This window comes from Ixodes scapularis, unplaced genomic scaffold (genome assembly GCF_016920785.2).
Source record: "Ixodes scapularis isolate PalLabHiFi unplaced genomic scaffold, ASM1692078v2 PGA_scaffold5__190_contigs__length_132052651, whole genome shotgun sequence".
In the NCBI taxonomy this organism is placed as follows: Eukaryota; Metazoa; Arthropoda; class Arachnida; order Ixodida; family Ixodidae; genus Ixodes; species Ixodes scapularis.
Window position 1 is genome coordinate 88,143,517 of NW_024609880.1, and position 15,428 is coordinate 88,158,944.

Consider the following 15,428-nt stretch of genomic DNA (forward strand, 5'->3'; position numbering starts at 1 on the left):
CTATCGATAGTTTTTTTTACAATCGATAGTCAAATTTCGGGTGACTATCGATACTATCGATAGTACTATCTATAGCTTTGCACTACTACTGTGCGGCCAGGCCCGAACCGCTGCACCACTTACCAGCGGCCGGGCCACTGCGTGCACTGCGCCGCCATGGAGGGAACTTCTCTGGTGGCATTGTTTTTACTACGTCGCAGGAGAGCCTCGTTCCTTGATGACGCACACCAGCCAATGGGAGCCTATCTATCAGATTTCTGCTACAGACGACAGGCTTCGCTCCATTGGGACTGGGGAAGGCGCTGTTTGACGCGGCTTCAAAGCTGATGACAACGATTTGCTCCATAAAACAGTTAATGCTTTTGCATTAAAAAAAAATAATTTAATTTCAGTGTTTCTTTAAGTGCCACATCATTGCAGCCATGCGTGTTAAGGGCAGACACTACCTAAAAACAATTTCTGCAAAAAAGGTTGATTTTGAAAAATCCCATATTTACATCTACCAACATCCAGAGAGTATTCCCAGAAAGTTTCATTAGTATAATCTGGATTTTTATTTTTTTATAAATTATTTTCGGTTTACCGATGCTAAAGAAAAGGTAGAGGTGGAGCACTTTGAATGCATATTTCTGTGTTCCACTTTTTGGCATAAATGTCACTTTAGGAAAGCTTGCTTGGTAACCGGACGAAAGGAGAGACTCGCTCATTGTTATTCCCAACTGGAATTTAACGGGAAATACAACTGTGGCATTGTTTTTTTACGTTGTGAATGTCTTTATAAAAGATGTTAAGATTTTGTCAACAGCGTAAAAGGCAAAAAATATATTTGATTTTTCACCACAATGTTAGCATAAAATAAATTACTTTTTGGAAATTTTGTTTTCACAGTTGCACTCTCCAGGCATTCTGCTCCGTATCTAGTGAAGAAAAACATTGGGTATTGCATTAGTTCTCTAACAATAGTTTTTCTAAACAAAGTCAGTGTGTTTCTGATAAAAACAACTATATGTTTCTCTTACAACTCTTGTATGCAGATGAGACTTTGTACTGCACTCTGCCTCGCAACTGCCAGTATATCATGTAAATTTTATATACTGTAAATGACTTAATTTTCGCGGGCTCAATTTTTTGCGAATGGGGCCAAAGCTGAAAATTTGAAATTGTTCGCGGGTTCTAATTTTCGCGAATCAAGTGTAGCTTCCGTAGGGTTCACATATTGCCCGATTTGTTCGCGGGACGTATTTTTCGCGAGTTGTAGGCGATTCACGAAAATTAGGTCCTCGCAAAAACTTAGTCGTTTACAGTATATTAAGCCAAACATTCAAAAGTTGACCTTTTTGGGTAGTGTCCCCCCAACGAGAGCATTATAAGCCACGGGTGACAGAACTGCTCGAATAGGCAGGGCTGCAAGGCCAAGTTGGTTCGGCCCTGCCCCATGTGCCCCAACATGCCCTGTGCAGAAGCAAGACGACGCAGTGGCTCCGGGCTCAGCTCCTCAGGACATGGAGGGCGAGCTGCTCATTGGGATGGTGTCCAAGGCTGTCAGTGCCGTCATGACCAGGCTACAGAGTGGGTGTCTTCCTTCTGCTGCACTGCTCTGCTCAGTCACTGCATGTTCATTGCATGCTGCCAGATCTGGGGACGGGCAACTATGCGTTCCATGACATACGTTCTGGCCTGGACAGATGATACCCACATACTTTAAGCCATCTATTATCGGCATATTTGATTCGGAAATCGGGGATGTACCAGAATAATTTACCATGTTTATAGAAGTCTGTTACAACGAGCTTGTCTCAAAAGCTGGAGAGTGAAGACAGAAAAAAGTCGGAGGACATTTAAGCCCGTCTTACGAGTTCTGAATGCGAAAGCATGAATGTCGTTCTTCTGCACCCTTAGTTCGTCTGCGGCGTAGTAGCGTGGACGGCCATGTTTCGCCGGCCAACGGCCGAGCGCGTTTTCTTGTAAAGTGGCCGCGCCGCGCTGAGCTCGGCTGTGCACCCTTTCCGGAGTTTTTCTGGGCAGGCTCTGCTGCCAGGCCCGCACCGCTGCGCCTCTTACCGGCGACCAAGCCGCTGCACGCGCTGCGCCGCCGCGGAGAGGGCTTCTCAGGTGGCGTTTTTTGGAACTACGCCACACAAGAGGCATGGGAGCCTCATTCTTTGATAACGCGTGCCAGTCAGTGGGAGCCTATCCATCAGATTTCTGCTACAAACGACATTGGAACAGGGGAAGGGGCCGTTTGGCGCGGCTTCAAAACTGATGACGTCGGGTCGCTTCATAAGACCAGTTAATGCTCTCGCATTAAAACAGCAGATACCGTAAAATACCGAGCATCCGCCCATTCCATTACTAAGCGCCCATCCCTAAATGTTGAAACATCTGAAAAAATATGCGCAGTAAAAGTATAGATAAATTTTGTCACTTAAGAAGTGCCCATTCTTGCGATTATCTCCAAATTTTGAGTGGGCGCTTCGTCGGTACTTTACTATAAAATAAATCAGTTTTTTTGTTTTTTTTTTAATATAATTTACATAACAAAATCAGGCTTCGTTGTGAATGTTCTGCAACTTGCTGTCACCCAAGTAAAAAGGAACTCCTGCGAAGATTATTTGTGTTCTCCAGTCGTCGTTGCGAAGCCAGGGAAATGCTTCTCACTGCCTTCTTTTGTGATTCACACAGCCATTGTTGTTGTTGCAGATCTGGCAACCTTCGATGGCGTGGACAGCAAAGTAAGCACGCTGGTGGCAGCCGCCAACAGCCACGACAACCTGTGCCGCATGGACCCAGCCTGGCACCCCTGGCTCTAAGCTCCCTCACCTTCAGTCACACCACACACTCGCGCAGGGAAGTTGGCCATCCTGTGTTCGATATAATTCTCTGCCAACCTTATTGCCTCCCCCACCCTGTGTCCCCCATCATTATTTTACTTTTTTTTTTTTTGTGGTCTCGGTCGGCAACAGTTGGGCGATGTGGGGCAAAATGAATCTTGCTGGATCTAGGAGCTCTTAGATTCAGCGGGGATCACAAAGGGATCCCCACTGGATCTGCGGGACACAGCGGTAACATCTTGTACAGACACACCTTTTAAATAAATCTTTGGTTGCTCTTATAGCACTCTGCACCGTGTATTTATTCTTGGAAATTAGAACTTTGGTCGGCAAAATCCCGACACGTCTCTAGCCCAATTGTGCTGGATATCCTTGTGTACCATTTGGGCCTGTATTATGATGTTCGATGAATGTTCCTTCGTAAAACCCAACCGCTGCAATAATACTTGACGACAGTACAGGTTTCTTTATGTACATAAAGTGCATTTCCCTTAGCTTTAAAATCATTCTGAGCAATGGGTAATGCTATCGGGCTTTTATTGTGATCACTGGCGTGTAGATCTTTAGATGGAATTCTTAGGGACTCTGGCATTAAAGGAGCACCTAGCTTATTTTTCCAACCGACCCTGCTCTACAGCAGTGGTTCTCGGCCACTGATGTTTCGCGGACCCCTTGTGGATCGGCGGAGATGACGGAGGACCCCGTTCGTGGTGAGAGGAAGGGAAAGTTTAGGTTAATTATGATAGTGATTTAATAAATGGATATAACTAAGTGGTAATGTGAAGTAGGCATCTCTTATCGACATATACACGAGAAAACTCGCCCCGTAAATTGCAACGTTTCTTTTCTATCGAAGAAAAGACAACTTTTATTGCCGGACTCGGCTGATGAGGCTGGGCTTCGCGGACCCCTAGAATGCCTTCGCGGACCCCAAAGAGTCCGCGGACCCCTGCTTGAGAACCACTGCTCTAGAGGAAAGCGTTCTCACAGTTTAAGCACTATTCTAGCATCTTTGAAGCATGCACTTATGTACACATACCAGTCGAACAGTCCCTAACGCACGCAATATTATTAGCAATACAGTTGAACCTCAATTTAACGAAACCCGATTTTACGAGTTTCCCGATTTAACGAACAAATTCAGATTCCCCGCGCAGCCTATCCCGAAGAATGTCTTTCTCGACTTTACGAAGTTCCCAATTTAACGAAATAATTGGGGGGTCCCGGTGACTTCGCTAAATCGAGGTTCAACTGTATGTAGGTTCCCTGAAATGCTGTCACTGAAAGCAGACGGGTGTTTCTCGAGATCAAAAACCTTGAGAACCCCTAAACCAGTGGAAACAAATTAAAAGTAATTCACACAGCACAAAACAGGTTCTGGAAAACGAAAACAACATTTTCTGTGTTTTATTCTAAAATTTTGGGTGCTTTCAACAATCCAGGAAAGATCTGGAAGCGGGCCACTGTACTTCAAAACTGTGACCGGGTTTCTGCCATGAGTTCACTTATTTCTCGCCAAATCCGACGCAAGAGCTGCCTGCATTACCGTATTTACTCGCATATTGGTCGATACGTCGTATAGGTCGACCCCCTAACTTCGGGATCCCCGAAAAAAAAAAAAAGTTGAAAAATATAATACCGGGATTCGCGTATTGGTCGACCCCCCAGTTTTGATGAGGCGATTTTTGAAAAACAGGTCGACCTATACGCGAGTAAATACGGTATTTTTGCATAGAAAGGTAATGCCGTTTGTCCAATATATCTAAACCTAAATGAACAACAGCAGCAAAATGAAGGACTGCTAAGCATATACGACATGTTGGCCTTAATACACCAGACTTGACGAAAAACACCCAATTGGGGGGGGGGGGGTGACGACTTGTGGCAACATCTGTGGCCGCCACTTACCGTAACAAATAAAAAAACGATGTCCTATAAAAATTTACATAGTAGATGCACTACATTAATGAATTATGCATTCCCCTCTACGACTCTGTTTGCACGTAAGTTATTTATGAAAATAAGAACATGCATTTCGTGTGGCACTCTCGTTAGGGAACGTAACGCTTCTGCACTAGATTATATATAGCGTTTGTCATTGATTGGCACCTAAAAAATGGAACAGCAAGTTTGTAACCAGCATATTGCCGTCAGAACAGACATTTTTGGTAAAACAAAAAACGAGATTGCTGTTGGTTGTCAGCTCCTGATGCAAAAGCATACGAAACGAGCTCGCCAGTCTCAAATGCGACTAAATTCTGCATCCCGAGTAAAACTTCACCTACAAAGAGATCGTAGAACTTCGCAAATGAATTCTAAACATGCCCCAAAGTGTAAAAGTAAAAACTTAAAAGACAAACAGAAAGACTGGTTTAAGTGCAACATCACTGAGTAGGTGTGACTATCGTTTTTCGATGCCCAAAATGAAAGGCCCGTCTTGGGTTCCGCAAAACGTCGGCAATGTTGCATATCCCGCCCCAATTACCCAAGGTCTTTTTTTGTTAGCTTCGGGGCATGTGACATTCCCCGGCATGGAGGTAGGGAGCTTCTAGAGGCAACATGATATCACCAGAGGTGAAGCGAGAAGTGTGGAGGGACACACCCCCAACGACGTACAAAACCAAGAGACTAGGCCCCAAGGGTGACCAAAACAGCTGTTGGCACCAAGTCAGCTCTCCTTTTCGTCCAATAGCGTCTCTTGGTCTTGGTCATCATCTTGAGGGCTAGTCCCTCCACACTTCTGGCTTCACCCCTCGTGGCATCATGTCGCCTCCAGAAGCTTCCTACGTCCATGTTCCTTGGACAGGCCCTTTGTCAAGCTGGCTGACTAAACTTGCCCGACTTTGCCTCCAAGGGGGCCAGTTGTACTATGACCTTAACGGAAGAAAACATTCCTACGTACGATATGACTCTGGGGTGGCGTTTGCCGTCCAAGGAAGCACTGAACGTCTTAGCTGCATCACCAGCAGTTGTCACTCTCGTCCCAGCATTTCACGTTTGACGGTGCTTCGTCATCGTCGTACTGGCCGTGCCGGGCGACAGGACTGGGCGACGGGAAGTGAGCTGCCGTGTTTGCGGTGTTTTCGCGCTTTTGCGGATTGTGGTGTCAATCCCATACGGCCTCAGGTGGTACACGAGGTATTCCATGACATACATCATGTTTGGGCTGATGTAGTGAAACGAAATGGCTGTGTCGCTGCAGCAGTTCATCCCCTGGAAAAGAGAGTACGAAAGGTCTAATGGCCGTCTCGTACAAAACGCCTCAAATTGCGATCTGCCGTTTTTTTTTTTTAATGTCAAAATTAGTGATAGGCCGAACTTTTGCCGAATCGAAAGTTCGGCGCCAAATCTCGGGATTCGGCAAAGCCGAACTTTTGCCTAACTTTTCTAAAGATTCGGCAAAAATACATTGTTACCAAACTTAACGTAGATATTTAGTTTTTTTTCTGGCGAAAAAAGGTTTTGTGTTGTTTTTTTCCTAACCTAAATGCAACATGTCACGCAGATTGACACAGTTATTACTTAATAAGGTGAATTTTAGGGACTCCTTGCAGAAGTGGCGTGACAACAAGGTTGAGTAGAAGCGAGCGTGGCGCAGTCACGAATCATGCGAAAGTTTCGGTTTTGAGGCATCATCTGCGCAAGCCTGCTGTGTGTGTACATTGTTAAAATGAAGGCAATAACGCTGCGTTCTTGCTTTGTCTCAGAGTCACTGTTTTGTGCGCGAAAACGAATGCAACGGTTGCTGAGCCTTCACCAAAAGAGATAATATTATTATTGTAAATATGCACGTTTTTCGATTTGAGTCACTTGACGTCAGCTTTGCATGAAAGTGTGTGTCCCATATTCGCAATGTCTTGTTTTTAACCTTCAAAATGCCAGTTTCTGGTGTAAGGACACACACAAACGTTTAGGAAGATAAAGCGAGTTAGGAATGTCGGATGTGCAATGTCGAGCATTATAGTTCTGTGTTTAGTTATGCAGATACATGAAAATCGCGAAATAACACTAATTGAAAATGCAATATTATTTTGTTTTGAAACACACTACTTCTGAGCCGAAAACAGAATTGTTATAATACCGAGGAGTGCTTTATAGTAATTGTCGGCCAATGTTTCAACTATTTTGTTGCATCACTTGAAAGGTCAAATGAAAATCCCGTTATACAGAATGTACCACACCATTTGTCACTTGCACAGTGGACTACGTAAATTACTGGTTGATCTTCTATTCTTGAGGCAGGAAATAGTGAAGGGAACCACAAGCTCACAAACGCACAGTTACCGTGTTGCCTACTCTCCATACCTCGCCGTAACCGCTGATTGCACTACACTGCACGATGGTAACCGCACGACTGCACGGCGTCCATTTGCAACCCATGGCTCCGTCGTGTTCTCGCGCGTGCGCAGACATTTGCCAAATTTTTGCCGAACTTTTTTTCAAAAGTTTGGCATTTACCGAACTTTGACGAATCTGAAGTTCGGCAGATGCGGTCTATCACTAGTCAAAAGGGAAGTTAGTATGTACCCCTACAAACAATATGAGCTGAAACACCCCATCTGGCCCTTTTTCTGCGCTTGCAGTCCCCAAAAGCTCCGTCATCTCTCAAGTTGTCAAAAAGTCAGAAGTATGGGACCTCCCTCAACCTTGCACTTCATTCCTAGATCGGGACGCGGCTCTCTCAAAAACTGGCAGGTATGCCAAAGAAGCATGAAGGATAGTTTTAGCTCGTATTGTCTGCAATGGTACAACGCCCTGCATAATGACTCGTCCTCCCCATCCTGCTTGTCTCTTGCGCTGTTTTCCCTAAAGTGAGATGTGTATCAACTGTAATAATGCTTAAAAAAAAAAAGCCAGCTGGTGAATATTCACGACGACGAAAACCTGGAGTTGAGGAATACAGCCTCAGGTTTTTGTCGTTGTGTATGCATATCAACAAGCTCAAATAGAGTAAAACCAGGCTAGCAGAGCCGTATATGTAGAGAGTTTGGTCAATGGGAGGCGCGGGCAGAGCCAGGGCGCGCGGCAGACTCGGAAAGAGGGCTTGGCATGCTCTCTTGACCAACCAGAAGCCGAAAAGAATCCCCTAGCGGTGGTAGCGAGAAACAGTTCTGAGCCGATCGATCATCGAAGGTCTCTGTTCGTATATGGTTTTAATAAGTGCGTAAGAGTGAAGTGTAGTAACTCTTTGTGGTTGAAAATAGGGTGCACGTGTTGTTTCATCATGATCATGCAGAAAGATGTAAGAAACGAATGCGCCGCTCAACTCTGTTTTGCGCGGACAGAGTGTGACCGCTCTGACGGCAGATTCCCGGCGCTCGGCGTTTGGCGTAAGGATTATGTCGATCTTTCCGCTAGTCGCACTCTTCCACCATCATTTTAGATGAGTGTGATTGAAACATCACGTGTACCATATTTTCAGCCATCGAGAGTTACTCCAATGCAGTTATCAGGTTTGTTTCTCACGAACACCGCCAGCGTACTATTTCCGGCTTCTGGTTGGTCACATTCGAATTTCTGAAGACGCCCTGGAACACGCCCAGCCCGCTTTCGGCCAATGGCGCCGCTTCTTTTGTCTCCTATACTTCCCAACGAATGGCCAAACTCTCTACATATACGGCTCTGCAGGCTAGGTACTATACTCCGTTTTACCTTACGATAGGCCGCAGCGGACGCCATGAGCCATTTCGACTGATCCAGCGCTGTGAACGCGTCGCACGACTATGCACCCCACATGTCATCGTACCTTTACCGAAGCTCTTGCAACATTTGGACGGCATTAAATTGGCTTCGATGGTTTTTAGCATCCCGAGAAAGGAAATGGGATATATATACATATACGGAAATCGCGAGTGTTCCCTGCCTACCCAATAGATGGTGCCAGTGTGTCTTCCCACGAGAGGTCACGAGAGGTCGTAAGGCATCTGGTCACAAGTGTGCGAACGAGCCTCAAATTCTTGCAGTGAACGATCTATAGCTGCAAACAGACGGCGACTTTGAGTGGAAAGAGCCTGGGAACCCACCTCCTGGAAAGGATAGTATGCATAGGTCCAGAACCAAAAGTCCTTGGGCATCTGGCCGGGAATCAGGTGGCTCTCGGGAACGAGCGGAAAGAAGCGACCACGGCCCATGGCATCGCGTGTGTCCCCCGCGTCGACGCCGAGGTTTTCCAGGCACTTGCCCATCTCAACGTCTTCGGCCCCGCGTCCGTCGGCCCGGCACTTCTTGGGATCGCGCAGCCCGACCTCGATGAGGCGGCGAAGGGCCTCTCGGCTGAGCACGTAGCCCGCTCCACCGCTCATGTAGCCTTGTTTCACGAAGGGCTTGAAGCGGCAGCCGTAGTAGACGGGTTCCGAAGAGTTCTTGTCCAGCAAAAAATACCTGCAAAGACGTGACGACGTGCAACCTTTTCGAGCGTCGAGTAAATTGCATCTAAAGAATATACTTGGAAGTGAAGGACAAATAAGCAAGAAGTTACGTGCTTCGAGTAAAGTAGTAGCTACGCGGGGCACAATGTAGCTGAAGCAGGGTACTATAAATGCAGTGTATTTTGAAAGTAAAGCGCAAGTATCGGTAGTTTTTAAAGCGGTCTTTCGTGATACTCTTTCGTGCCCCAATACAGTGTTTTTCAAGTTGTGGCACGTGTGGCCTTGGAATCGTTTTATGATATAAACTTAACAAGACCAAATTTGGGAAATGCAATTCGAGGTCGGGAGCACTCTCAGAAAGTACTAGAAGTACTAGACAAAGAAATACTTCAACTATAAGTACATGCTCCAGAAAAGTATCTTGAGTAAAGTACAAGTAATTTGAGTACAGAGTACTTTCTCTGCAAAATCACTGAGATAAATCATTTTCCTCAAAAGACATATCTGCTACTATATGTGTAACATTGAATTTTTTACGTTGCCTACCTTCCACCCCTCTGGTTTAGCGAGTTGACGTCGATACAAACCCACATTAAGCCGTATTGGGGACTTCCTGGGCAAACGTTCGACAAATGTTCACCTGAGATTCTCCAGGATGACATAGGTGTCGTCGTCTGCCTTGAGGAACCAGTCTGAGCTGTTGAGGTAGTGGTTGTACACCTCCCGGAATGAAGCCTTGGTCTTGGCCCAAAGTGCGTTGCGCGATTCCTCCACGGAGAGTGCCACCGTGGGCAGGCTTGGGTCCGGCGCGGAGCTCATGAATAGCAGGATATTGCAGCGGCGGCCCCAGGTGGCTTTGACATGCCGCGCCTTCTTGGCATGGTTGGCCGGATTGGTCATCACCCAGCAGAGCACACGCACACGGTTGTGCAGTTCCCTCGCCACCTGGTCCTCACCTGCACGAGCATTCATTCCCATCAGTTCTCTTTCAGCCCGCAATGATTCAAAAGGGTGGAAGTTAGACTTCAACCCTTTTACCCCTCGTCAGTTTACACTCGCAGCACAGAGTGCAGCGAGCTCAAAGTGATGAGACATCTGTTACCATTACATGGTAGACATCTGTAGTACAAACCTGATATGATACGACCGTCTTAGCGAAATTCTCAGGAGAAACTGAAGGGACATTTCAATGATGAGCCAGGTTCACTCGGTGCACCCTTGAAGAACCTGACACTCAACTGCTTGGTCACTGCAACTTCTGCCACCAACTGTCACCAACGGCATAACAGTTGTATCTCAGTCAGAGCCGTTTGCACAGGAAGAGCTTGGAGGCAGTCTTTCGAAGGTGCCGGTGGTCTAGCAACCACGGCTGGGTGTCTGACAACCAGGGAACGGCATGTTCCCTTTGCCACCTTGTGTTCTAATTAATCTTCAACTTTGAAACTCTAACCAAGCTTTATTACAAAGCAAAAATCCCGACGTTTCGGGACCAACTCGGTCCCTTGATCACGGGTGACTGTTTTTGTCCTGCGGAACGGCCTGCCCACGAACCCGAACACCCCCGGGTGTTTTCCGGATTATCCCTCTTAACCCCGAAACGTAGCTGCTGGGAAGGGTCCCCGTCGACCGGTTTATGTTGCCACGTGTGCATTGAATATGCCAAGACTCCAACAGAAGGCGCCTCCGCCAGTTTTTCTCCGTTCCGAGGATGGAGCTGTTGTCAAGGTCGATGGAGTGGTTCGTCTTCTCGACGTGTTCAGCCAGCGCGCTTCCCTCCACATTTTTCTTCGCGATGTCGTAGCGGTGGCGCCGCAGGCGCTCTGGATAGTTTTTCGTTTCCCCAACGTACGACGCAGGGCAGTCACCGCAGGGAATTTTATAAACCAGTCCCTGTGCCCTCTCCCTCGGGGGGGCGATCCTTTGGCAGGGGGAGAAGGCCGCCGATGGTCGAGACTGGCTTGTGTGATACCGCTATGCCGTACTGTCGCAGTACTCGGGCGAAAACCTCGCTTGTGCCCTTGATGTAGGGTACACACACGCGGGTGGAGGGAGGGGGGGCATCTTGGGTTGAAGGGGTGCGTCGAATTTTTTTTATCGTGCTTTTTACAAATCTAGCTGGGTAGCCATTCTTCCGCAGGTCTTGTTTGATCGTTTCGATCTCTTTTCGAAGGGTCTCCTCTGATGTGCAGATCGTGATCGCCCGTCTGACGAGTGCCGAAGCCACGGAAGACTTATGTGTCCTAGGGTGGCTTGAGGAAAAGTCTAGGTATCGGCCTGTGTGTGTCGGCTTCCTATACACACGGAAGTCCAGGCGGCCGGACTTTCTCACTGCACAGACGTCTAGGAAAGGGAGACAACCGCATAGCTAACCATGATCATCTCTCTAAAAGATAACAGTCCATTCTGTTATCACAAAGTCGGCTTATGCGGAGCGCGAGTTTGTCTGCTTCTTTTGAAGGGGTTGTGGTGACATCAGGGCCCGTTAGCTCGAAGTGCTAACCGCGGCTAAAGTTAGCCGCAGTACCTAGGAGAGGGATTTTGAAATCACGTGACTGGCTCGGTAGGGATGCGGGGAAACATGGCGGTGCCCCGGTAAGTGAGCGCCGCTCGCTTTGGAACTAATATGTCATTGTAGCTGCGATATCGGGCGCGTTAGTCAGCAACAAATGGTGCAGGAGGTTTTCGCTTTGCCTTACCTCACTTAAATCGCAAAGCATGAGCAACGACCTCGCCGCATTTTTAGATAGTCTTTCGATTCTGGATATTGATAGCACACAAAAGCAGACAGCGTCCCAATAGATCTTTTTCTAAATTTCCCAAGCACCGAGTTGCATGCTACTGGTGTATTTCCACGCGTTGCACGTGCTGGCATCTGCAGTAGTAATTGTTCTAAAGCAAAAAGTCTAAAACAAAAAGTCTAAAGCAAATTTTGCCTTGCACGCGCTCGTCAAAGCCTTATTATGATTATTTACTTTGAATCTTTTATAAGAGGAAGGCCAGCGCGCGCGGACCGTAGGGTTACACTTCCAGCGTTCTCCTCGATGCTTGGGTAATATAGAAAAAGGTCTATTGGGACGCTGTCTGCTTTTGTGTGCTATCGATACCCGGCCGATTGAGTCAAGGCAGTCCGCTTTCCAAAGACGCTGCCATGCCGACAATTATCGCGTTCATTTAGGCTTAGGAATGGCCAGAATCGAGACTGTCTAACAAATGTGGCGAGGTCACTGCTCATGCTCTGCAATTTAAGTGAGGTAAGGCAAAACGAAAGCCTCCCGCACCATTCGTTGCTGACTAACGCGCCCGATATTGCAGCTACAACGACATATTAGTTCCAAAGCGAGTGGCGCTCACTCGCCGGGGCACCACCAAGTTTCCCCGCATCCCTACCGAGCCAGTCACGTGATTTCAAAATCCCTCTCCTAGGTACTGCGGCTAACTTTAGCCGCGGTTAGCGCTTCGAGCAAACGGGCCCAGAACGCCGAGCTATAATTGGCTCCAATTGAAAGATAGTGGGTAGACCTCAAGGTAGCTTGCTTTCAGGACTACTCCAGTCGGAGCTCGGCGTTCTGACATCACCAAAGCCCCTGCAAAAGAAGCAGACGAACTTGCGCTCCGCATACTAGCGGGCCGTAGGCTTTGCCCACTGGCCAAACACTGTCAGTGTAAAAAGGCAACGATCTCAGCATCAGCACATGCTCTCTCTGAAGAGGTCTATTGTCGCACCCCCACACTCACTGAGGCCCCCTCTGCTCACCTGTCCTATGGAACTCCTCCTGGGAGCCGTGGACGCTTAGCGGACGGTCGGGGCCCGCCGCGTCGACGCCGTCCCAGTGCGAGTGAGCGTCAGTGGCGTACAGAGCTGGCACGGCTGCCCGCGACAGCCGCGATAGCCACGTCGACCGGTGGTCCATGGACAGCACGCTGAGCAGCAGGTAGGCGCAGCCGAAGCCGAACGTCATCCCCGTGCCCAGCGTGAGTAGGAAGCTGCGGGACACGCTCCGCGTCGGGGGCCCTGGCTGATCCGACCACGGCGTCATGTCCGCCGCTCTGCCGGGCACTGCAAGCGAATTCGCAGACCGTGGCCGATCATCTCGGCTTCTTGCGGAGCAGTCGGTGCAGCAAGGTGGTAAGTTGGGCTAGTTGGTGATCATTGTACACGATGAAAAACGGCACTCAAAGGGACAGGACAAAAGGAAAGAACATGAGACAAACATGCATTGTTTGTGCTGCTTCTTCCTTTTGAGTGTTTTTCCATTATGCTCATAAGTGCACATGAACGGGAGGATGGCATTCAGAACCCCTCAGCAGAATTTGCTCGTCTCTGCCTGTGGGAAAAGCCTCTTGGTGTAAAAAAAAAAGAGGCCATCAAGACTACCAAAAGTGGAACAATGCGTTCTCGTAGTCTGCTCACTAATTTCATGTGAAGAGCCCTTTTTATAAAATAGGTTTGGCATTTTTGTAACTCCAATCACTTGAGGTATATTTTTTTTTTTTTTATCTTCAAGATGCTAGGGCCCTTAATATTCAAAGTGATCTTCAGCAGACAAACCATTTTGCGTGTAAACTGCCGTCAATCTAAATTATTTGTTTGTTTCTTTTGGTTTCTACTCTGAAGGGTCAAACCATGGTTCGTATCTAACCCACAAAAAAGATTACATAGAAAACAAAACACATTTTTACCTCTGCTTCCTCTCCTTCACACACTAACGAAGGATGTGGAAGCACTTCACTGCTGCAAATCGGCCACATTACAGCAAACTGATGTATTAATTTTAAGTTGCTTCTGCTGCATCCAAAAGTTCCAGTAAATCTAACTTCAATCAATGGCTTGAAATATATGATTGTTTTCTATAATGAAATCTCTTTTTTTAAGGTTATTCCAACCATGATCAATCAAAAGCTGTCGGAGTACCATTCACTGTCATATCCTCATCTCAGTCTTTATAAGTCTGTTTCCTCTAAACAGCATGCATTGTTAAATGCATGACGAAAATAATCGCTGGAGAAGGGGAACAAAAGGTACAAAGGACAAACACAAACCTCCAAACATAGCCTTGTTGCTCTCCACATATAAAAAGGACAGTGTGCAACTTTACTGAATTCCAGAGCGCAGCTGTCTATGTTTGACCGCATTATCATGGCAAGAAGCTCCACATTAAACAAGATCGTTAGAGTCGACTGAAATTTCCGCGTAAAATAAACTCGCTCTTATGCAACAAAAAAAAAAAAAAGGGCGATATGCATGGGAGCGCGCAGCCCCTCTGAAGTGTTGGCTTCACCACAACGCATCGGCAAGGCCTTTTCCAAAAGCAACGCCTTCGCAGCGCCGAACACTCGAGGCATTTTCGTTTCTGCGCCTTTCCGAGCTCACACAGATGTTTCATCTTCGGGAATGGGTTCGTGTCAGGGACAGTCCATACGCCTAAAGGGCTGACATAACCCGAAGACAACGGCGATCCATCTCGAATCGACGGGCCGATGGCCCGTGCCCCTCACGCCTCGCGACTAGCAACTAACTCCGCTTGACGCCGGCCAACTGGCACTGGTTGAAAGTCACTGACCTGCCTATTTTCGGCGATGGCCCGAACGTCTCAGGTAGGCAGGCAGGCAGATGTTCCGAGCTAACGCCCCGGGGATATCCCCGGAGGGAACATGATGCTACCAGCGCAGTCGGCGCAGCTCCGGCTTCAGTGTGTTGGGCTACGCATGCGACAGCCGGCCCGGGATGTTGGATCAACATGGGATGCTACTGCGTTCGGGCACATCCCGGCTAGATTTGTTGAGAAGGGGCAGAGGCGGCGCACGGCTTTCGGTATCTCCGCGGTTCCGGCGTCCCCAACAGCTTTTGCGTTCGCCGTTCACAGATGCAGCGATGAGGATTTGGGCGAAACTGAGCGACTGAGTCAACTGAGTTGCGAACTTTGTCTAGCGCGAACCTGAAGGTTCGGTTGGTTCGGTGCAGGTCGAACAGGATTCGGTGAGATTCGTAAAAGAAAATAATGACAGAATGTTCCTTTCATTAGCTTACATTTTTGTTTGATATGTGAAGTATTTGTTTTAAGGGAAAACTTTGTTAATTCTCTTGGTTTCATACTTTTGGTTTCATAATGTTGGGTTGTCTGGCAACCCCCAAGTAATAGAGTAGTGATACGTAGTGACTAGACCGACTAGACCTGTGCTATGCCTGTGCGCCGCCGCGCCGCGCCGCCGCCGCCGCCTGTTTTGCTCT

General features: G+C 47.6%; 2 protein-coding genes across 2 annotated transcripts in view; one reads left to right on the forward strand and one right to left on the reverse strand.

The window, feature by feature from the left end:
* The window catches only part of LOC8034764 (transformation/transcription domain-associated protein), a 127,152-nt gene extending 123,633 nt beyond the window's left edge, over positions 1 to 3,519 (forward strand). The window contains exons 70-71 of the mRNA XM_040207274.3: positions 1,461 to 1,569; positions 2,701 to 3,519. Coding sequence (XP_040063208.2) covers positions 1,461 to 1,569; positions 2,701 to 2,810 — 219 coding nt within the window. The 3' untranslated portion in view covers positions 2,811 to 3,519. The remainder of the gene's footprint in view (positions 1 to 1,460; positions 1,570 to 2,700) is intronic.
* A 1,040-nt stretch (positions 3,520 to 4,559) lies between these two features.
* On the reverse strand, positions 4,560 to 15,091 carry LOC115308199 (glycoprotein-N-acetylgalactosamine 3-beta-galactosyltransferase 1). The gene is made up of 5 exons (XM_029980908.4): positions 14,761 to 15,091; positions 12,954 to 13,256; positions 9,840 to 10,155; positions 8,855 to 9,212; positions 4,560 to 6,044 (listed from the first exon to the last, which is right to left on the reverse strand). Exons 2-5 carry the CDS (start codon positions 13,234 to 13,236, stop codon positions 5,823 to 5,825), a joined length of 1,179 nt encoding a protein of 392 aa, XP_029836768.3. The 5' UTR covers positions 13,237 to 13,256; positions 14,761 to 15,091; the 3' UTR covers positions 4,560 to 5,822.
* Between the last annotated feature and the right edge of the window lie 337 nt (positions 15,092 to 15,428).

Coding starts and splice junctions, on each gene's coding strand:
- LOC115308199 (XM_029980908.4), bottom strand. CDS start 13,236: ATGACGCCGTGGTCGGATCAGCCAGGGCCCCCGACGCGGAGCGTGTCC. Junction 10,156..12,953: donor GGAGGAGTTCCATAGGACAG/GTGAGCAGAGGG, acceptor ATGCTCGTGCAG/GTGAGGACCAGGTGGCGAGG. Junction 6,045..8,854: donor CATACTATCCTTTCCAGGAG/GTGGGTTCCCAG, acceptor TCTCTTTTCCAG/GGGATGAACTGCTGCAGCGA.